This window comes from Hypomesus transpacificus, chromosome 19 (genome assembly GCF_021917145.1).
Source record: "Hypomesus transpacificus isolate Combined female chromosome 19, fHypTra1, whole genome shotgun sequence".
Classification (NCBI taxonomy): Eukaryota; Metazoa; Chordata; class Actinopteri; order Osmeriformes; family Osmeridae; genus Hypomesus; species Hypomesus transpacificus.
In genome coordinates this window covers 13,592,121-13,614,811 of record NC_061078.1, presented here as the reverse complement: position 1 = coordinate 13,614,811, position 22,691 = coordinate 13,592,121, and the positions used below count along the sequence as shown (strand labels likewise).

The 22,691-nt window shown below is 48.3% G+C and overlaps 1 protein-coding gene across 1 annotated transcript in view; it reads left to right on the top strand.

Annotated features, from left to right (window-relative positions):
• Positions 1-22,691, top strand: part of galnt18b (UDP-N-acetyl-alpha-D-galactosamine:polypeptide N-acetylgalactosaminyltransferase 18b) — a 41,200-nt gene that overhangs the window by 10,536 nt on the left and 7,973 nt on the right. The window contains exons 2-7 of the mRNA XM_047041914.1: positions 9,001-9,196; positions 9,889-10,055; positions 15,503-15,686; positions 16,544-16,741; positions 16,872-16,986; positions 21,192-21,377. Coding sequence (XP_046897870.1) covers positions 9,001-9,196; positions 9,889-10,055; positions 15,503-15,686; positions 16,544-16,741; positions 16,872-16,986; positions 21,192-21,377 — 1,046 coding nt within the window. The remainder of the gene's footprint in view (positions 1-9,000; positions 9,197-9,888; positions 10,056-15,502; positions 15,687-16,543; positions 16,742-16,871; positions 16,987-21,191; positions 21,378-22,691) is intronic.

Genomic DNA, 22,691 nt, shown 5'->3' with positions numbered 1-22,691 from the left:
TTCTCAATTTCAATTGATCACATTGAGATGATGTTGGAGTTTGAAACATTTTGGGCATGTGTAAAAAGTATATGAAATGTAATCATGAGCCAACTATTGACAACTTCATGCACCATGCCAAAAACCTTTTTAGCACATCTTAATGAATCGACATCTCAGTGGACCTCCATGCATTTGCACAGTACTGTATGAAGTAAATGAACCCAATCTGGGAGGCTTTTGCAAAGTCATTTGGCTGTACCAAGAAGAGGTGTTTACTTCAAATGAGAAAGCTTTAACCTGGCCTAAATTATTCACATGGGTAAAAAACATCAATGAAATAAATATAAGCCATCTGAGTTTTTAGTTTTATCGAGTAGTCATTACCTGAGGCAAACAGACTATAGTCACGCCTATGTTGTAGACCAGCCGCCAGGTAGTCTCCCCCTGGGAGGGTTCTGAAGCTCCCAGCTGGAGGTCTCTGATGCTGCTGCTCACAGGCTGGCTGAGAACACCCGCTAGCATCCTCACAGGACCACCCTCTAGTCATCGCTGTTTAAAGCCCAGCATCATCCAGCCAATAGCAAGCCTCCTGCAGCCTCCTCAGTCCCTCTCTAGCCTCCATCCCTCCATCCATCCATCCAGCCCTCCATCCAGCCCTCCATCTCTCCATCCCTCCCTCCCTCTGGTTAGGGGTTGGTGGGCTCTGGAGGAGTGGCCCTGAGGCTCATTGAGAAGGACGAGGAGATTCACTGGAGAAAATGCAAGTGCCCACGGATCCAGTTACTGTGCTGTCCACGGTTACAGCTCTGTAAAGTGGAGCCAGGGCAGGGGGAGAGAGAGAGGGCAGGGGGATGGAGGTGACAGTGTCCATTTGAAGAAGGGAGGAGGGGAGCGTCATTTCCTTACTGCCTCCCCGGGACCTATTCTCTATCCTCACCGAGAGATAAATGAGCAGAGAGAGAACTCATTCAGCGTGACCAAAGTGAAGCACGTAGGAAGCGTCGTGCAGACCAACAGGACTGGCATGTTTCTGATGAGTAAAAGCAACGGCGGTGGGATGGATGACAAGTCGGAGAACGGCCTATCGCTCCATTTATTGCTCTAGTTATTCCCTTTGCTTGGGATTTGCTCAGTTTTTATCTATGAACAGATGTGAGGGGAGGGCTCCATTGAATTAGAATGGGATTAGCAAACCGTTTCGGCAACAATCCTCTCCTCCGTTACGAATGCCTATGGAAAAAGATCCGTCTTATGATAAGGCCCCTCTGCATTTCTGGTGGTTTCAGTCCTCACATTTGTGTCGAGTAAGGCCTTTGGCTGGCACCCTGCTTCCATCATGCTCCACCAGCCTCGCTACGGGAGACTTACAAGCCTCGGAGGCGGATTTTTCCACCTTGAATGGGTACTGTGGGAGGTGCAGGCACCCTCCGACAGCTGCTCCAGTTAGTGACGCTTGTCTTCCAGCCTTTCAACAACAATGGCACGCTACCTCGGGCTGCAGATCGCACTCCATCTCCCTGTGAAGCGGCAGGGCCGTTCACACTACACTAGCGCCCGCCGGCCCATTCCTCCCAGCGGGACGAAGGGGCCCTCATGCCGGGGGGAAACCAAAACCAGGCGCTTACTTGATCGACCGGAAGAGGCGAGGGTGTGATTGCGTGGTGTTTGCGCCCCCTCCGCCACACAGAGCGTGCCGTCTCGTCCATTAGGAGAGCGCGACTAGCCGTCAGGCCCTGGGGTGATGAGCTGGAGTGGAAGAGCCCCCGTGACAGTTTCCCCATCAGCCTTCGCTCACTGAAAAGTCGGGCGGCATGAATAATCCAGGGGAGGCCCAGCACCAGGTGGATGAAAGGTGTTGGAGGAAAGTTCATGTGGATTGTTTCCTCCTACGTAGGCCAGTCAAGGTTGTTGTAGATGCACTGGGTTAGAAACTCATGCAAAACCTGTGGGGTGTTCATGCCATCTGTGGGATGGCTGTTTAAGGAGAGGCAAGCCTCTTACTGAAACATTGAACAGAGCACATCTGAAAGCTTCCCACCTCTCTGTATCCTTCCTACTCTACCAAAGCACATGGTTATGGATTGGTTCAGCTTCTATAGAACAGCACCGTAGGCCTTAGCAAAACATCATCTGTAGTCTTCATCAAGGAAGGTGTTCCTTTCAAAGGTCTGTTTTCCTTGTTTTTTTTGCATGACAATTAAATGTGCTACATTTGCCACAAGAAATTATATGAAAAAATCTATAATTGTCTCCTCATGTTACTGTGTAAAATATTCCAAATGATCTGTTCTGTCATAAGAAACCAATCCAATTAACCCTGAATTTCTTTACATGAATCAACGAAAGGAAGGATCCTTGTGCATCTGCAATATCTCAATAATGTGTCACAGTATTCCAAATGATCTTCTTACACCATACTCGTGAAAGACCAGCATCATCAGATCAAATGCTTTCATCTTGATCTTATTTCACCGGGCTCCGGTATCTATTTCCTCAATCTGGTGATCCCATGTGAGTGATCGGGGGAGGGGAACTGTTCCGGGAGCGATCATCATGTTCTGTGTTGCTCCAGCACCACTATGTCGTTGTGATACGTGGAGACATACAAAAGGCTTGCAGAGGTGCTTTGCACACAAGCATCACATGAACACACGCCTCACTTACCCTACCGCAAATTAAGCTCATCCTCACTCATTCGAAGCGGTTTTCCTCTCGTCCACCATGCAGATTCCGAAGGGCCCATACGTGAACGTGATATGTGGCGGCTTTTGACATGGCTTTGCCTCCCAAAACAGCAAGCTGCTGCTGTGTATGGATTATGCTTTTGAGAACTACCCTCTACAATTACCAAGAGAGAAAAACCTCTTTAGTTTTCGGAATTGATGAAAGTATCATCTGTGGAGTTTTGTTTGTAATTTTCGAAACGCTGATGGAACGTGGGTGAAAAATCATTGCCCAGTGAGTTTCCTGGCGAGTAGAATCGTGAGGCTGTATCTCCAGTGTTCAGCCTTTCTGGATTGGCCCTGCCAGTCACTCCCGACCACTCTGAATCGATCTGAAATCGTGGCTTTTGTCCACCTACCGTACTGTAAGTGCTCACCTATTGTTGCATCCCATTCACAAACATTGATCAAGTCGTTTTTAAAGTAAAGATTGCATGTGGTTTCAGTGTCGAGTGTTAAAGAAATAAAAGCTGAAGTTTACAAGAGCTGGAGAATATAAAAGAGTTTGCGTTGAATGGATCCTCAGTATTTTCATGTCAACCTCCTGCCTGTGTCTCTGCGTGCCTTTGGCAGCTTCTGTAGGTGAGTCACTGAAGTGAACTCTCTGAAATGTTTTGATTTATTTCTTGCGGTGGATCGTGTTTTTTTCCCTGAGCTAAGGCTATACCCTGGGCACCGGTTTACACAGAAAACAGCAACCCTTCAGGTGAAATCAGGTTCGCATCATTGAGCACAGATGAGACTCCCATGACAAAAACAAGACCTCTTTCACATCTGAGTGAGGGGGGGAGAGGGGGGGGGGGGGGAGAGGGGTGGGGGGGAGAGTAGTACTTCTGCATAGGCCCAGTGCTCAGGGAGTGAGCTCCACATAAAGGACGTCTCGAAGAGAAACGCCTCAGCTGACCTTAGCTTTTGGCAGTGCTCACATTCCCCAACCTTGAACCTTTGGATGAGGCATAACATTCCTGAACCACCCAAAGCTTTTGAGGATGCAGAATCGAATTTCAACTTCCGTTCCTTCCTGAAGGGATTTGTGATTGTATTAATGTAATGAGGAGAAACATATGGAAGGAGTAGTGGTTTTTGTGTGTGTGTATGTGTGTGTTTATGTCCACACCCTCCATAGCTCGACTCTCGGAAAGGGAACAATGTCAGGAAGACGTGTCATTTACTGATGTGCTCTAATGAGAGCCAGCCTCCTTCTCTGACCCAGTGGTAGCACTCAGATCTCCAGTGGACAACTTTGCAGCATAGTAAAGCCCACAGCCCCTCAACCTGTGAGAAACACTAATTGGCTATTAGCTGTATTATGTGTTGTCAAGCTAACATGTGCTGGCTGGCACAGTCCTAACTGCATTTAGTGAGAGCGCTGGTGTGGTTCTGTAACTGAGGCCGGTCCTGTGGGATTGGAGTGTCAGCTAATGATGCACGTTCACAGGAAAAGGCTTGTTCCGTAAATGTCTGTGACAGAAGGGTTTGACAGATGAGTGTTGATTCATGGAGGTTATTTAACCAGGTATTTAGAGGTTTCTGCTGTATGTGTGGCATGGTGGAGGTGTGACACACCTCCTAGCCCACACCTCCCAGCGTGTTTCCATGCTGATCAAAAAAGAGTTGTTCCTTTCCCCTCTATTCACCACATTGGTTCTTGGTTGTCAGGGGTGATTTTCAGGTGATATTTGCCCTCTTTGAGGTATTTCATGGACATTCTTGGCAGCGTTTCAGCGGGGTGTTCACACTCTGCGGTACACTTAAGCTATCACAAAGAACAGCCCACTCCAGTCCTGCCTGTACTTGTGTCTTTTCGACAGTGCATTTGAGAAGCACACCTGCCCCAACGCCAAACACCCTCACCACATCAATATTGCATGAGTCTGGAAGTGCCCAGGTGTTTTCCAGGTACTAGGTGTGCTTTTTTCCTGGAACATGAGGCAAGTTAAGTGTCTAGGGGTGTGTGTTTGTGCCTGAGACTGAGACCGTGAGGGTCAAACTAAACTGCTGGTCTGCAGAGCGGTGGTCCTCCCATCCCTGCTGTATGGTGCCCAGCCATGGAGCACTTACAGCAGGCACCTGAGAGCCCTGGAACACCACCAAAGAACTTCGGCGAAGATTCTGAGGATCTGATGACAGGCCATGTCATTCTCAAGTCCGACACACGTCACATCCTGCACCACCCATGTGAAGGGAGGTCAGCGAGCCACCGGCAAGCAAAAACAAACGTTCCAAGGGCAACGTCGGACGACTCGGAAGAAACTCTGCATCCCATCAAACAGCTGGGAACACATGTCGCCGGACAGGCGCTCCTGGAGAAGAGGCCTGTGCAGGAAGGAGCTGCACGTCAGGGGATGGAGCTCCGCCGAGTCGCAGAGACCAAACCACAGCTCCTCGAGGGGGCAAGAGAAAATGAAAGGAAACACCACCAGCAGCAGCACTCTTCCTTCCCCGCAGGGCACCAGATTAAGAGGACCGCAGACGGACCTCCACAAGCCATCTGAAGACCCACACGGCGCGGCCGGTCATCCTCTCCTCGAGTGACCGCCGGCGATGAAGATCCATGCTCAAGGAGAGCTAGCCTACACTTCAAGCCTTTCCTCTTTCTCTCACTTCAGCTCCAGATTGATGGGCCGTTTCCCCGCCTCAGAGTTGCCGTGTGCTGTGAGACGACACGCGTCCTCTGAAGTGTCGGAAAGACAAACGTTGCGTGGGTGAAAGTGTCCTTCTGCAATGCCACTTGTGGATGAATGGAGGAAAACGATGAACTTCACATTTAATTGTAGGGTTTCTTCGCTTGTGTAAGTACCACAGAAAATATAGCAGAAGATGCTTTAAAAAATTGTGAGTGTTCTACTGGCTCTCAGCTATGTAGCTAGTGTACAGCAGATGACCCGACGTAGAAGCAGTGATTCAGAGTGCAATGCCGATGAGACCAATGATCTGTTGGAACAAGAGAGGTTGTTTATCCCTCTGAACCTTACTGAGAAGAACAGTGATGGGGGAGTTATATGGTGCAATAGGCTGGATATTATTCAGCCAACAGGAAATCCGATCAATGGTTGCTCACAACACAGCACAGCGTCTTGGATGGCACAGCAGAGGCTAGTGGATGTGTGCGGTACTGTCCACTCTCCACCCTCTGTTTGTGTGTGTGTGTGGGGGGGGGGGGGGGGCGTCCTTCTCTACACCACCCTCCACTTCCTTGAGCCATTATCACGGCACTCCAGTGCTGCTTGCTTCCTGAGGGAGGAATAAAGGGCCTTTGTGTCCTCAGCTTTGCCCCTGTGTAGATGTGCTACGGTAAGCACACAGGCCTAAATGACTTGTCCCGATATGCACACAATGGAGCAGCATCACCGACTGGCTTCACGGCATCATCGGGCTGGGCGGCTGCTGATAAGCCGAAGGGCAGAGTTACCCCGGGTATGGATGGGGGCCATGGGTGTTCAAAGGCAGGGGCCACTGGGCCTCCCTCCTCAGCCCCTCAGAACTTCCCTCCCCTCCCTCCCTCCCTCCCTCCTTCCCTCTCCTTTCTCTCTCTCACACAAACACTACCACCTGCAGAGGCACAGGGTCCACACACACACCCTCCCACCCAGAGAGACCACAGGAGACAGACCGTACCAGGCTGTTCTGTCACCTATTAAAGGAGATGCCCGGTGATGATTATGATGATAGGGATAATTCTTTATATATTATAGTTCCCCTCTCCTTTCTACAGTACCTCAGGGCCTTGTTGTAGGGAACTGAGAGTTTTTCGAGCTCACCATTTTAAAGGTCAGTGCAAGGAGTTGGCGCTTATATAATAACCCTCACTTGTTGAACATTGGAAAGGGGGACTGAGTCCTGGGAGAGCTTTTCCGTGTGTTTTACTCCGTGAGAGCTCCTGAGTGCTGCTGGTTGCGTAGCCTGCGCTGGGTTGTGGGCGTTCGACACCTGTTCAGTTGAACCTCACAGTAGGTCAGGGCACCTAGGTGCTTAGTACCTAGTGCTGCCCACACGGTCCCAGGAGGACCATGCCAGAAACAGAGCCGGTATCTTGGATCCGATCTAAGACATGTTAATACCTGAGCACATCATTAGTGGAGCATAAGTGTTGCACATCTGCCAAAGTACTAGGGCCATATGCTGTAGCTTAGTGGTTTGCCAGCGCCGCCGAACAAGGCCTCACAGCTCAGCTCAGCTCCACGTCGCACTAAAGAGCCTTTCGGAAAGGACGCACGCAGCAGCCGGGGCAATGTCCACGTTGCCTAGGTTACTTTGTCTACAAAGTAGCAACCCCTGACCCTGGCTGTGCTCGAACGTGTCGCCTGCTGACGAGGCGGTCTCAGTAGGCCTAATTAATCAGAAGCGCAGACACTGGAAGTGAAGCTGCCCCCGGGCCTGTTTTCCCAAACCGAGGAGTCGCATCGCTGCAGTGCTTTCGTCATTATGATAGTCCATTACGAATGGATGCAACTTAGCTTTCATCAAAGCTCCATGGCGCTGTGTTGGAGGTTTAACGAACACACTGCCCCAGGAACTAACAGTTGGCATCAGTGAAAACTGTACTTTTCGCGAACCCAAAAATGTTGATTTTGTGCTTGTTGGTTGGCCAGTAGGCTTTAATTATTGATAAATACAGCGTGTGTGTTGTTGTGTTCTTTTAAGTGTTGGAAATTGTGTGCATTGCAGCATGTCCGTAGACATTGACAGACAGACAGACAGATAGACGGTTGAGTGACTTGGTAACCCAGTACTTCCCTGAGTATTCCCTGGGACTTGATAAATGCCACGGCAGCTTTGGGGCCCGTGATATATGGTTGTTTGTCTCCCCGAGAAGTCTGACACCCCCAGCCTGCCTTCCTGTGTGTGCCACTGAGGCAGAGAGATGAAATGTCATACTTCATCAGCATAGCGTGATGCAGAGACGTGGGTCTGATTTATGATGCTGCGCTGTGTTCCAGAGTGACACCTTTCTAATCTCCTGGGAGGAGAGATTCACTCTGCTCTTTCCTCTCTGTCACAGTCCAGGAATACCATTAGACCTTAGGTAAACAGTTACAAAGTAAGGGCTGTCTGCATGTTGTTGGCTTAAGTCTTAAATAACGTTACCTAGTTTTTTGTTGAGCGTTAACCTTAACGCGTCACCTTGAAGCGATGTTTGTACTGTGTGCGTCTGATAAAATCCATACCGTCGGAACATTCTAGTACATGCCTCGTCAACACTGTTGTGAGTAGGCCTGCAGTCCACCCAGCCCATCTATGTGGACCTGCTGCTCCCTCGATGTTTTATTCAGTTGAATGTTAATGATTGTCTTTCAACTGTTTTTATATAAAACCTTTGAATGACACTAGCTAATGAATGTACAGGAAATGAATAAATCATTCACTTTTGATTTTGGCAAGTCGCTTTTGGCGTTTTTACTGTTGCTCGAGCCTTTTAGTATCCAGTGGATCATCGTAGAACTGTGACGATGCTCCGTCATATCCCAGATAACCTTTGTCACAGATCTTCTTTTATAGTGCGAGGGTAATTTAGGATGGGATGACATTCAAGCTTTGCACACATTTCTGTGTGTCTTCAGCAGAATCATAAATGTCACATAGCCGCTCAACAATGCAACGTTGAAACGACTCCGTGGCCTTATTCAGACTCAGAGAGAGCTTAGATTCATCATTCACTCTGACACACTGTCGAATCCCTCCGCATAATATCCCAGCAGACACTAGGATTCCAGAATGAGAAGGCTAAATGACAGCCCTGGGCGGACCACAGTGTGTGTGTGTTTTTATAACAGGCATAGAGGAAGGCTGTGAATGGAGGATCTATTTAAATTCTATTGGATTGCTCAGGTAAACACTGTAATCACATGTACGAAGGGAGAGCCATAGAGATTGAATATGCTTAATACGCTATCAGACTCTCTGGAGCTTATCATTTCATTTTCATCTAGCTACGTTGTTTTAATGTATCTCTGGTTTTTCATAGCATCACCCCCTGGCTGTACTCACAGGCTTCTCAACCCTAACAAGGCTTGACTTTTTCTCTTTTTAATTTACACAGAACCCCCTCCCATGACTTGCGGTTAAGTAGACATAGAGTAAGATCAAAATCGGACTGCGGGATAAAACTGCAGCGTGGATAAAATCAGTCCCCCCCCTCCCCCCACATTTTGTGTTCCTCTGTTGAGTGCTCTCCTGTAGGTTGTTTTGACCTTGTTATGTAAGAGTTCTGTCACCTGTTCTCACCTCTGAGTCTGAGCGGGTGGGGCCCCCATGCTAACCTTCATGCTATCTGTCATCCTCCCGACTTCCACAGAGGCCCCGGTGAAGGGCGAGGACGGCCAGGCAGACAGATCTTTCGGGGACTCTTCCCTGTTCGCCCACTGGGGTCAGGATCTGAGTCCGGACAGCCGGAGGGTGGCGCTGAAGATGTTCCAGTACTTTGGCTACAACGGCTACCTCAGCGATCGCCTCTCTCTGGACCGGCCAATCCCAGACCTCAGACCCGATGGGTGAGTTCTTGTTGGAGGGAAACTTGATCGCCACTCACATTATGCAGTGCAGCTCCTCAAAGTCTAGTGTGAAACAGTATGAAGTACAACTGGTTTGATGCAACAGACTATTTCTGAAGCTTGTAGTGCCTTTTGTTTCTCAGAATAGCTGACACTATTTACAATCAAATTATTAAACACTGGCAGAGTTTCCTGTGAAAAAGTATTTAAAAAGAAATTCCTCTAATGTGTTTTTAGCCTGAGAGTGCGTGCCTCAAAAATGTTGACACCTTTTTTCGACTTTGACAAGTGGAGAATGAGGAGAGTGTATCTTCAAACAAAGGAGATGCAGTTTCATCTGCCGTAATGACTCCTTCTGTCTAGCAACGGCATACAAGATCAGACCTCGACCTCATCACTCGATAAAACACTCTCACAAGGGCTTCAGAAGAGTGCTATATCCTTATGCTTTCACCAGTGCTTTTACTACAGAGGCTGGATCACACCCAAACACATTCGAGCGAGTGCCACACCTATGGTGTTTGGCTCGTGAGTCAGCCCAAAGCATTGGCACATTGACCAGCACCACAGAAAAGAGACTTAATCGCACTGGCATGAGAGAAATCCAGGCTAGGTTTTTCCTACTGATGCGTTGACAGGATGTTACTATTGACACACGCTTCAAATCTTGGTCTGTTTTTTTTACCCGCCAGGTGTCGGAACATCTCCTACCCTTCCAACCTTCCCCAAGTGAGCATCGTGTTTATCTTTGTGAACGAGGCCTTGTCCGTCATCCTGCGCTCCATCCACTCTGCCATGAACAGGACTCCATCCCACCTCCTCAAGGAGATCATCCTGGTGGATGACAACAGCAACAGTGGTAAGAAAAGGGAGTCAGGTGGCTGAGCGGTTAGGGAATTGGGCTAGTAATCTGAAGGTTGCCAGTTCGATTCCCGGCCACACCAAATGACGTTGTGTCCTTGGGCAAGACACTTCACCCTACTTGCCTCAGGGGAATGTCCCTGTACTTACTGTAAGTCGCTCTGGATAAGAGCGTCTGCTAAATGACTAAATGTAAATGTGAAAAACGCTGCGTCACACCATAGAATGAAAAGGGCAATCGCCCCAACAAGGATAAGAGGTGTATCGGCACTGGAAGTGGCTTGTGATGCAACGAGTTACCGGTAGTTTCCATTCGGATTGCCTCCTGCCTTTCAGAGCTGGATCAGTGGTATTTATCACTTTGGGTGCAGCCATGTTGGCCTCCAGCTAATCAGCAGGGAATTCTACAGTCTTAGCAATTACTCCTCTGTTTCTTGTCGACTTCCCCTATTTAATCTGGCTCTTTAATGTTCTTAATTAGTGGCTGTGCTCATTGGATTTACCAGATAGGTAAAAGAATACTAATTAGCAGGAAAAGCCAGGAAATCGTCTGTTAGGTGGAGAGGCATCCAGGGGAGTAATGAAGGGTTTAGATAATGCATTGTCTGGGTTTCAAACCTCAGAGCTCTGGGACCGCTTACCAGCTCTAGGTATTACATGAAGCAAGCCTAGTGTGAGTTCCAAAGGGATCGTTTTTAGCACAACATCAATGTGTTGAGGGGGGAGGGCTGGCTCGACTGTCAACCGATGCAGGCTAATTATGGCCACAGTCACCCAGGCTGATGATTTTTTTGGAGCTGTTGATTACAGAGGAAATCAGATGTGAGATGCAGGCAGACGCGTCTTGGTGGAGCCTTTCCTCAGCCTGCTTCTCTGAGCGAGTGACACCAAGGTTCCTCTTTCAGCCTTGGCCGTCTGTATCCAGTCAACACTGTAGGGTAGATGAGTGGGATGGGTCAGTTTGGACCAAACACTATATCCTGCTGGGATAATAACTCATTCAAAAGACACCCCTGCAGCATTTCCCCCCTCTTCTGTTCTCAGTCCAGCTGTGGACATGTACCCCCCTGCCCCCCCCCCCCACACACACACACACACACTCCCCTGCTAATCCCAGGGTCCCTGAGACATTGTGTACTACCTCAGGGAGGTCAAGCCATCTCCTGGAACATACCATTACCAGCCTTGGGTGGGGGAAGGCCAAGTCCCTTTTCGGTGATGCTATCCGTTGTGTCCTAAAAGAGGTGGAAATCCAAAAGGTTGCCTCGGCCCTCCTCTAGCTCAAGTGGATTATCACGTCCCATGAAGGCTCTGATGTTATCACATAATTGGGAGGCAGACAGCAGCCTCTCCAGGTCCCTCGGGAACCCCAGTCACGCTCTGACATTTCGCTAATGGTATTCCAACCTGTTTGCAAGACCATTCTGTCAGGTTCACCTCTGACAGATGTACCCTTATCATTATTGCCATGATTGCTAATCTTATCTCTGCTAACCATTGTCAGCCCGCTGCCCCGCAGCCAGGCACGGGGCTGTCTCCAAGGGTCGCCGTCACCTGCTCCCACCCCAGGCGTCTGCCCGTGGTAATGGGAGAGTGCTGCAGGGCTCACCTCCTCCTGCTATTAGCATGCAGAGGAGGGAGGGCGTGACCGAGGACGGGGGAGAAGGGCAAATTGACCTGGCTGATTTCTTCCCTAATTGGATGATGACCTGAAGAAGGTTTGTCTCCCTGACAGGGGCTTACTCACTAGACCGACAGGCAGGGAAGGCGGGGCCTGATTTGATATTCATCCCAGCTCTCCAAAGTGTTGTACGCGCTAAGCATCGTTTCTATGTATGACGTTTATTGTAGACAGCAGAGAAATGAATGTAAAAAAAAAGAAGACAAAAAAGAAGACTTGTCAGTCGAATCTGTCGCCTCGTGTGTGTGTGTGCATGTGTGTGTGGAGTGTGTCCGTCTGTCAGGGTTGTATCGGAGAGTCAAGCTCTGGCTCCATTCTGCTCACGAAAGGCGCCGAAGCCCCCTCAGGCACATCCTAACAGACAAAGAGGAGAATATCTAAGAGGATGTCATGCCTAGTTATCCACATACTCTCCTTCTCTGAGAGAAGGGGTCGTACATCACAGGCATGAAGGGGGATCTTTCTCTGTCCGCCTCCTCCCTTTCCCTTAGCCTCAGTCTCAGCCTCCCTATCTCTGGCCTCTTATCATCACCCCCACCCCGTCACACCCCCTCCTCCCCTATCCTTTTTCAGATATCTTCATGTCTACTCTCCCACCCCTCTCTCCTCCTCTCTCCTCTCTCCCACGTCTTTCTCTGTTTAGGCGGAGTGGAAGGGATTTTGTTCATGTACTACATTCTCAGCTCTGATAGAGTTGCCCACCCAGGTTCAGACTGAGTGATGGACATCAGTCTGTGTGTTCGTCTCTGCAGGCCCGGAGCTGCAGTCTAGTACACACACACACACACACACAGACAGGACTAAAAAAAACGCGTCCTTTCAGTCGTTGCAGCCCCATGGAGTGTAATCTGCTCACTTGTGCCAGATTTAGAATGACATGTTTAGAATGAAGAAGGAGGCTTTGTGATGTATCATGGTCGACAAGCCGTGCTCACGGCTCCTGCCATGCTGACGCACCAACAGTGGACTTTTCATACAAAGGATGTGTTCTTTGACAGGGTCATGTCCACCCTTCTGCCCATTCTTTGGTTCTTTTTCTACTTTGTTATTCAAGGTTCATTACATTAATGAGCAGCTCTCTGAGTTTTCACGGAAAAAAAAAGTTCCTTGGTACTCAACACTTGACCACAATTAGTTGGTGTTGTTTACTTGGCTGCCAATTACTCCTAATCAAACTGTAAAATGAGCCAATTACTTCTGGGCAGACCACTGGTGGGATATTGGACATGAAAGATTGATGTTCTTGGCCTGGTTTCGAGCTAACAAACCAGTTACTCAATGTGCTTTACTATGATTCATTATACACCATTACACTTCATCTTCCTCACTCTCAATACACTCACATCTGAATCCCCTAATTATTAATTGTCTTAAACAAATTACAGATGAGTTAAGGTGCCTGACAGAAATTCATCAGCAGGTGCTCATAAGGAGCCCATGGGTCTTATCTCCTGAGGGTGAAAATGAGAAGGGCCGATATGAAAGAGGGAATGATTTCAACGGTGGAAATTTCATTTGGCTTTGACTGTTCCATTATTGAACTTGTGTGCGAGACCAGGAAAGCATTAGCATACATCCAGCTGGTCGTTGCCAAATATCCATTCTCTATTTTATAACAGTGGGATATTCATCACACATTCAGTTGGCCATTTGAACTTTTTCAATGATCAATGACAGACCAGTTTCTATCAAGGATAAACTACATCTTTTCAGGCCAAAAAAAAATACATAACCGCTTTCAGGCCTTTGCTAGTATGCTTCAAGGCTGGCTATAAAACCTCTTCAGAAAACCTTGACTTGCGAAACACCTAAAAGGAACATAAATAAAGTGTTGACCTTTCCCAGTCAAGATTTACTGTAATGATTAATTGCGTGTGCAACACTTTATTCACCTTTTTCCCCCCAGTGTGACGTTCTGATGTGTTTGTATATCATCAGGCACCTCGGAGTTGTAGTAACTCATAAGGGTTCTTTTTTATCCAATGAGATTCTGTCAACGCTTCAAACTTCTCCTCCTCAGAGCTTGCTTAGTATTCTGCTATTGTGTATCGAAGGAGTGGAGGATTACCGTGAAGCCTGCTAGAGGGAAACTGCAGCTGCATGTGGAACATAATGAGAAAACAAAATGGCCCTTGTGCTCTTAATGCTAACACCGCTCTCAACCTACCTCTCCTCAGGTTACAATGAGGTAAATGCATGTGTAATGATACCTGCTGCACTCATTTTCCGCCAAATGATGTCACACACAGCGATGATAGGCGATCTGTACGCTCCTGTCTTGCTTCATAAACTTAGTCTTGACTAAGAAGTATTGAAATATGGAATATTGTTTTCCATACTTATGGTGGAAGTCAATATAAACTCTCGCTGGCTTTTTGTTTTAGGAGATGGATCTCTCCTGTCCAATTGTATTTGTCTATAATCGTGTCGAGCAACTTTCCTATTATGAACAGTTGTAGCGTGGTGGAATGTTCCACATTACGCAGGCAGTGCTGTGATAGTTGGATTCTGCTGCCAGCCTCGCCCAGCTGGGTGGTACCGTTCACGTTCTCTCTGTTCTGGGCTTTTGTCCCACCATCTGGTGGGTATTGTGAGAGATGACTGATGGCATGTCACATCAAAACAAGCGGACGCCCAATGGGGTAGTTCAAAGCTAATTACTACTCTACTAAATACTGATGTCAGTTTAGGAGATGCTTTGGAATGATATAGCTGTTGCCTAATCTTAGTTTCTAGGATGATGAAAAAGTTTAAAAAAATCAACTAAAATGTTATAAGTATTGCTATGTAGATACATTTGTTAGTTATTTTTATAAAATGTTGCCAAATTTAAGTCCTGACTCAAACTGGGGATGCGCTGGACATAATGTTTCCTGTCCTGTGGAGTTGCTCCCAAAAAGCTTCAGACTTAGAGTTGCACTTAAAGAGACGGTCGACTTTATGCTTGGTCTTGTGTAGATCTTCTGAAAATCTGGACATGGTTTAAGACCAAAGCACTCCCTATCCATTCTGTCTCTCTGCCCTAAACAATTATGGAAATTAAGTGAGATACTTGGGCATGAGGCCACCAGTTTCACTTCTACCCGCTATAAAAGATTGCAGGACTTTCAAGCCCAATATTGGCCGCTTTCCTTCATTGAGGTTTTGACCAACCCAGTGACAGCTGAGGTAAGGATTTGCCTAATTGCAAAAACTACACCCATTTCCTGCCTTTCTTGCAGGCTTTTGATATGACTACACAGCAGTACCCCCTTGTGACATAGAAAGCCCCATGGAGACCTCTGACTCAGACAGAAGGCTCTTTGGTCCAGTGATCAAAGCAGTGGAGCATGAGGGCTTTGCCACTTTTCTAGGTACTGGCCCCTGGGTTGTAGAGAAGGGGTTTTATGGGGTGAAAGTATGCTCACATGGCTTTTCAACAATTATTCATCTCCCAAGGGATCATGGGGAAACTCTCTTAAGTTTAATGCATTATTAACACTAATGGTGTGTATGTATGTCTAATACTGTACATAAAACTTGCCGCACAAGGCTGTTATCTAAGCATGTAAATCATGGCAATTATTTCAGCTAAACAACTTTGTTCAATCTTCCGAAACACTTTCTGCAGTTGCAGTTACAACCGGTTTTCTTGCCCATCAGCCAAATATTGTTTTACTAAATCACAGAATTCCCACTCCATGCCGCTAATGTTTTGTGGAGAAAAAAAAGAGCCAAACATTGTGTGTGTGGTCATCTGACTTCCTCCCTGTGTGTGTCTTCAGATGAGCTCAAGGAGAAGCTGCGGGACTTTGTGGACGAGACCAACAGCCTGCACCCGGGCTTCATCAAGATGGTGCGCCACTCCAAACAGGAGGGCCTCATCCGCTCCAGGGTGAGTGGGTGGAGGGCAGCCACTGCTCCCGTCGTAGCCCTCTTCGACGCCCACGTGGAGTTCAACATCGGCTGGTGAGTCACTGCACATGAGCACGCACTGTTTCAACACACAATACAATACACGGTACATGGCTTTTGAAGCGCAAATAGAAGCCCTCGCCCACATAAAGCCATGGGTGAGGAAGATGCCACGAGGACTAGAAAGATGCTACGATTGCTTGATTTTTCCAAAAACCTAAAAGAGCTCTTGTATGATCATCAACTGTAGATGACCCAGGCAGCCTGACAGGGGGGGCGGCTTGTTTTCGATAAGCTACAGCTTCATGGTGTGAAGACTACACCACCCATGGTTCCCAAGGGGCACTGCAATGATCATCGTGTTGCCACAGTTCTCATTGCATCTAATTGTGCTCTCAACAGCCTGACCCAAATCTGTCAGGGGAATTTAAACAACAAAATATTTCAGTTTTTTAATCTGTGTTGTGTTAAAATCTCGGTGCGTAAACAGCTTCCCCCTGGAAAGCTTCCGGGTACAGGCCATGGGAATTGATTACAGCCCCTTATTGTTTCAAGTGGAACACTTTGCAGTATTATCAGGACACAGGAATAGTTTAGAGAACTGTCAGTTTTCAGCTCAGGTTTACTTAAATGTCCTCTGCCGAGCCATGTAAATGAGTCTAGTCTGAGTCACTCACTTACCTATGTGCTCATTTACTCACGGCCCAAATGTACTTATTCACGCAGTCTATTTTTCAATAAACGACGAGCACTAATCTCACGTCCTGTTGCGTAACCGCCTGTGCTAATCACATTGCCGAAGCCATATCTGCCACAATCCAATTTAGAAGAGAAGGATATTGAGATTACGGTGTGGGTTGGCGTTTCATGTCTGCTCGCAGTTAATTGCGTTCCACCTTTTGTGTTTCAAGGGCTGAGCCGGTCCTCCTGAGAATTAAGGAGGACCGAACGCGGATCATCTCTCCGTCGTTCGATAACATCAAGTACGACACTTTTGAGATTGAGGAGTATCCGCTGTCTGCCCAGGGCTTCGACTGGGAGCTGTGGTGTCGCTACCTCAACCCCCCCAAGTCCTGGTGGCACCAGGCCAACAACAGCGCCCCCATCAAGTACCGTACACACGCACCTGAGACCTAGGACAAAAAATATGTTTCTATTTGGATGAAAGCCTCGGTGAAACGAATGCAATGTGTTCGTGAGAGCTTTGTGTGAGTTCATGTCTCGCGTTGAATCCTCCAGGACTCCTGCTCTGATTGGCTGCTTCGTGGTGGACCGCCTGTACTTCGAGGAGATTGGCCTACTGGATGAGGGGATGGAGGTGTACGGGGGAGAGAACGTGGAGCTTGGTGTCAGGGTGAGTAACGGTGTCGCTTCCTGGCGCCGGAGGCCATACTCAGGTAATGGCTGTGATCCCAAAGAATTAGCTATAATAATGACTCAGGGTATTTTGGCAGCCAGGGTCTATGGAATCCCCTCTGTTCTTTTTCAGGAGGTTAACTTGACTTACTGCAGAGGTGTCTCTTGGCTTGAAGCAATGTGCCGTGTGTACTTGGAACACATTAGCTAGCTGTAGCAGCAGACCGCCAGGCTGAACATCCCCCAGGTTCCTTTGTTTTCCATTAACAGCTCTGAAAGGCCCCCTCTCCTCTTTAGAGCACCAGGAAAAAAAAAGAGAGCAATTTCGAGGATCAGATCAGCGTCCTGATTTCTGTGAAGGCTGCCTTGAGTTGCGACCACGAGTGGTACCGAGTGTGGCTCTCACCTTATCATGTCAAGCACAGTTCTAGGGCGAGTCACAGCAGTAGCCTTTATCCCTGGCATGGCTGGCTGGCTGGCTGGCTGCACGTTCCCCTGCATCAGCACTGCTTGGAGGCGGCTGGAAGCGCTGCAGCCTGGGGGGGGGGGGGGGGGGGGGGGGGGGCAGCAGCAGCACCGTGAGCAGATGGGCCAGAGAAGACTCCGCTCTCCCCCTAGGGAGGGCTAAGAATAACACACCAGCACCCAGCGTACATGCAACAGCACCAATACAGCAATCAGCCACTACAATAACACCCAGAGGCAGGCCGCAAACACACACACACACCCGCCTCCCCTCCAGCTGTGTGGTGCTGTGCTGTGTGGATTAGACTGTGGAAAGAGACAGAGAGAGAGGAGCTTATGACAGGGCGCCCAATGGGGGAAATATCCATCCTCACTAATGACACAGATGTAATCATCAGTCACTCTTCAGGAAAGAGCAGGAGATTAGTCCCATAAGTCATTTTCCTCCCGAAAATGGCTTGCTTTTAGAAATTTCCAGGCTCGATAATGGACCCGCTGATTGCTTTTCTGTAGAAAACATTGATGATTGTATCTCACACATTATAACTCAGTGTCTCAGGCAGGCCTTCTGTATAAGCAGTTGACAAATCACTTTGGCTTTCTTTAACTTTGGATGGAGACGTCAGGAGAATGTCTGACTGCATGTGAACCCAGAGCTCGGTGAGCCCATGCTTTGCAAATAGAGGTCCAGTCCGCTGGGCTACAGCCCTGCAGGAAGTGACCTCTAGCTGGGAGGCTAATATGGGCCCTGCATCCCGGATGTGTGGAGTGATTGGAGGCTGACAGTTGCTGAACTAGAGACCGTCGTGGCCCTGGATCTGGACCCAAATTTGCTGCCTCAATGAGCTCCAGCAAGGCTGGTCCTCCCGTCTGCCTGCCTGTCTGCCTGTCTGGCTGCCTGCAGCATACTGGTCCTGCCTGCAGGACTCCTGCCTGGACCCCCTCTGGCTGACAGCAGAGCAGTGCTGAGGGACTCTCCCAGAGCCTCTGACCCACCAGGCCAGCACACTGCACAGCTGCAGGGAACCTCAGGAGTCCTAACCTGGGCATCCTGGGTGTCTTCCTCCCTCTCTCCACATTAATCCCCAAAATGACTTTGCCATTGCCAAAGCCAGAATGGGGAGAGTATAATGATGGGTATTTGCTTATTGGCTGTACTGTATGTGTTACATAGTCCTGCCAACTGTACTGCCTGCCAGTCTGTTTATAAGGAGGGAGATATGCAGTGTTGCTGGGTGTTATTGGAGCTCGAAGACTCTATTTGGTTCTGTCTTCTCTGGTGGAAAACAAAGCATTAGGAGTGTGTGTGTGTACTGGGACTACCCCAGAGATTCAGACCGCTGAGACGCATGCAGTTCAAGAGGCCCCTGACAGAAAAGGATGAGTTGCACTCACGTGTGTTTTCATTAAGAAAAGAACACATTCTACCTGGAAAAACAGGTCTTCGGGGGAGCCTTGCTCCACTCTGGCCGGCCGAAGCACACAAAATAACTATACTTTACGCTTTTGGCCATGGCTCTCTCCTTCTCTCAAACCCTCTCCCTCTGGCTCAAGGTTCTCTCCTTATCTGAGCCCTGTTGAAGCTGAAGTGGATTGATTTAGTCAAGTTGATTATTGAACGAGTCGCAGCCGCGCGTTTTCATCCCGTTTTGAGCTGAACCATTGTCATCATCAACAAATGCCGGGAACAGCAAAGGACTCCCAGAGGGCTGCTGTCCCTGGTGCTGGGAAGTGTGTGTGGGGTTGTCACAGTACAGAGCAGTCCTAATGCATGAAGGTCCTTTCCACCACAGCTGTAGGTCTCTAGAGACAATCCCACAGACAATCCTAGCTCGTGAAATTTAGATCATTAAGGGTTCTGAGGAACCTTTTAAGTTTTTATAATAGACAAAGGGTGTGAATCATCATGAAAATCAAAGACTTATTTGAAACAATTATCTGAACAACGTACCTGACAATCAGATTACGTGTACTGAAAAAATTTGTGTGTGTATATATATATATATTTGTATAATTTCAAACATGTGATATTAACAGCCTCTTTTTATGTAGAGAAAACTATTTTTATAACACAGACTGGCTTGTCTTGTACACACTAAGGGTGCAGGGACACGATGTTCCTGTGTACTATCATACGATTCCTTCACGACGTGCTGGAGAGAGGGAGTGAGAAATGTTTCACCACAGAAGGTGTTTTGCTCTGAGAAGGAATTTGGCAGGGAAGTGAAAGGTGTTAGTGTGTGTGTACGTGTGTGTGTGTGTGTATGTGTGCGAGCGTGTACGCGTGCGTGTCCATTTCTTCTTTCCTCTGTCTTAGTGAGGTGGGCTGAGTACAGACGAGAGAGAAGAGGAGGATTGGGGTTATGGAACCTAAAGTGTCTCTTCAAGCCCTGGATGATTCCTTCACTTTGGTGTGTTTAGAGCTGTTCACTCTCTTGGCCGGGGTCAAGAGGGGATGTTGACAGACGTGACTTTCTCCCAGATAGCTCACTCCCGGCCCCCACCTCTGTGTGTTCAGCCAGGGGCTTCTAGATGAAGTAGTCTCAGGGTGTTTACATTGCCAGTTGGTTCGTTTGCCGTGGAGAAACCGCCAGTACAAATGAAAGTCTTGACCGTGGAAAAGCAAGACTGATCGGTTGCGAGGTGCAATCACGGGAGCCATCGGTTTAGCCCCGCAATTTTCGACACGTTCCTTGCCTACCTTCCTCCCTGGTTATGTCACAACTCTTTCTCCCAGTCCTTTGAGACTCCTACGTCATCATCGAACACGTGACAGGACACGGTCGTGTTTGATTCACTGTCCTGAACCCCAGGACCGTGATGATTCGGTCTCGTCGGTTCATTCTGCAAAGCGGATCAATATGTTGGTTTGGCAGCAGCCCGTGATAATCAAGCGAGGATCTTGTTTTGCTCTCCCCGTGTCTCTGAGGACTCTGCAGTCTCCTCACACACAGCAATAGCAGATAAACAGGACTCCCCATGTCAGGCCAGCCTCTGCACACAGCTGTGGCCGGCCAGGGTGGAAACCACAACATGGAATGAGCCGTGCCTGTCCAGAATAGATTATGCTTTTGAAGTGTAAGTGACTTCATTGGTGTGTGGGCTGGAGTGGAAAGGAAGGTATGTGTTGACTTGTTTAAATTCCAGTTAGCTGAGATGGATTGAGAGGAGAGAAGAGAGGTTCTGATTTGATGCCAGCTGACCTTTCAAGGGAGAAAAGGGTGGTGAAAGCTTTAGGTACAGAGTCTATCTGTGAGATAATATACTCTTGGAACTAAACTTTAGCTGACAGCCAATAGTCCAGTCTCAGTGAAGGCTGAGCACATGGAACACGGCTCAGACTGAGAGAATATGGTTCCCTCTCTCCCTTCTGGTCTATTCTCTCAAATCCCCCAATTACAAAGGTTCTCTTGACACCATCCAATGTGAGTTTTATTTTTTTGTTCTGAAACAGAGTGAAGTTATAGGTTGTCCTCAATGCCCAGGTCTCTCTCTGCTTGCTTTGACAGGCTCTCGGCATAAGATAGACAGAAGAATGGAGGAATGGAGGAGATCTTTGCCGGAAATCTGTTTCTGAGAAAGAGACTTCAGACAGTGACCTTTTTCCTGAAGACGCCTGCATCTGTGTTTATGCTTTCACCTGTCCAGCATGTACTTACTCTCTCTCCCCCTTTCTTTCTCTTTCTCTCCATCTCCATCTATCAATCCCTTCTATCCATCCTCTCTCTGTGACACCAGGTGTGGCAGTGTGGGGGCAGTGTGGAGGTTTTGCCCTGTGCCCGCATAGCCCATATCGAGCGTGCCCACAAGCCCTACACCGAGGATCTGACGTCTCATGTCAGACGCAACGCCCTGAGGGTGGCAGAAGTGTGGATGGACGAGTTCAAGAGCCACGTCTACATGGCCTGGAACATTCCTCAGGAGGTGAGGAGAGGAGAGGAGAGGAGATGAGAGGAGAGGAGAGGAGAGGAGAGGAGAGGAGAGGAGAGGAGAGGAGAGGAGAGGAGAGGAGAGGAGAGGAGAGGAGAGGAGAGGAGAGGAGAGGAGAGGAGAGGAGAGGAGAGGAGAGGAGAGGAGAGGAGAGGGGGGACCAGTAGTACCTGGACTAACATGAACCACTGCAGGCATGATAAGGGATCTTTAGTGTGGAATCTATAAATAAAGATTGGTAGAATATTCCATTCTGGTGTGGTTTGAAGCAAGGCCGTAATCATAATATATATTGGGGGGGGACGCATCCCCCCCAGTATTCAAATCTGGTCAAAATGTCCCCCCCCAATAAATTGATGTAAAAATATAGATGTGCTACGCTACGACAGGCAACCACGCACACCGTCTTAAATTATCATAAAAAACTTACTTCGTCCCCCCCAATGTTGACTCTATGGCTACGGCCTTGGTTTGAAGACCGTCCAATTTATTTGCAGATCCTAAATGGATGTGGCATAGATAAGCAGATAGTGTAGGCTTTAATGAATAATGTAAGCACATAATCTGAATGATAAACAAACAGACTGACTCAGATGCCCAACGTCTGATGTTGGATGGGTCAAAGCTTGGTTGAGTAAAAATGTTGTTTGTTGTTGCATAAACTGCATGAATATGTATAGAATCAACCTGAACCAAAGGAGCACCAGTAGGTGCATCATCGAATCGAAAGCAAAGCAATGATTGGAACCACTCAACCCACGGAGCTTGAGGCATTATTTAGACCCCAGGATTAGCCTCATGAATTTGCCTCGTCCAATCGCATTACCCACCTCCTTCATTTCAATCCACAGCTGTTGCTGTTTCTACCTCTTTAACTCGCATCAGGGCCATTCACGGGGCCTCGGTGGCCTGTTGCTCTTCTCCGTTGCCGTTGATCTTGAGTTTATCAGGTGCGCCTCAGCCTTTCGAGTCCGTAAGGGAGGCAGCAATTAAGATAATTGGGAGCAAGTGGACAGGCAGGCCGGTCTGCTGCCGAGCGCCAGGGCCAGAGAGCGAGGACGACGCTCAGAGGACTTGAGAGGGACTGGCAGATGGTGCTCCAGTCCTGTGGTTCTTTGTACAGGGAACATGAAGGGCTCGCAGGGGTCTGGCACATCGAAATGTCGGAGGAAAGCGTTTCCCGAGTGGCTGGCTCCCATCATTTCATCGAGGAGGCGGGGAATCCATTCTAGGGCTGATCTGATTTCCCTTTCCACCACCAAGCCACGCACTTACTCCGCTTGCTGTGCGTGAGGTCAACATGATGGG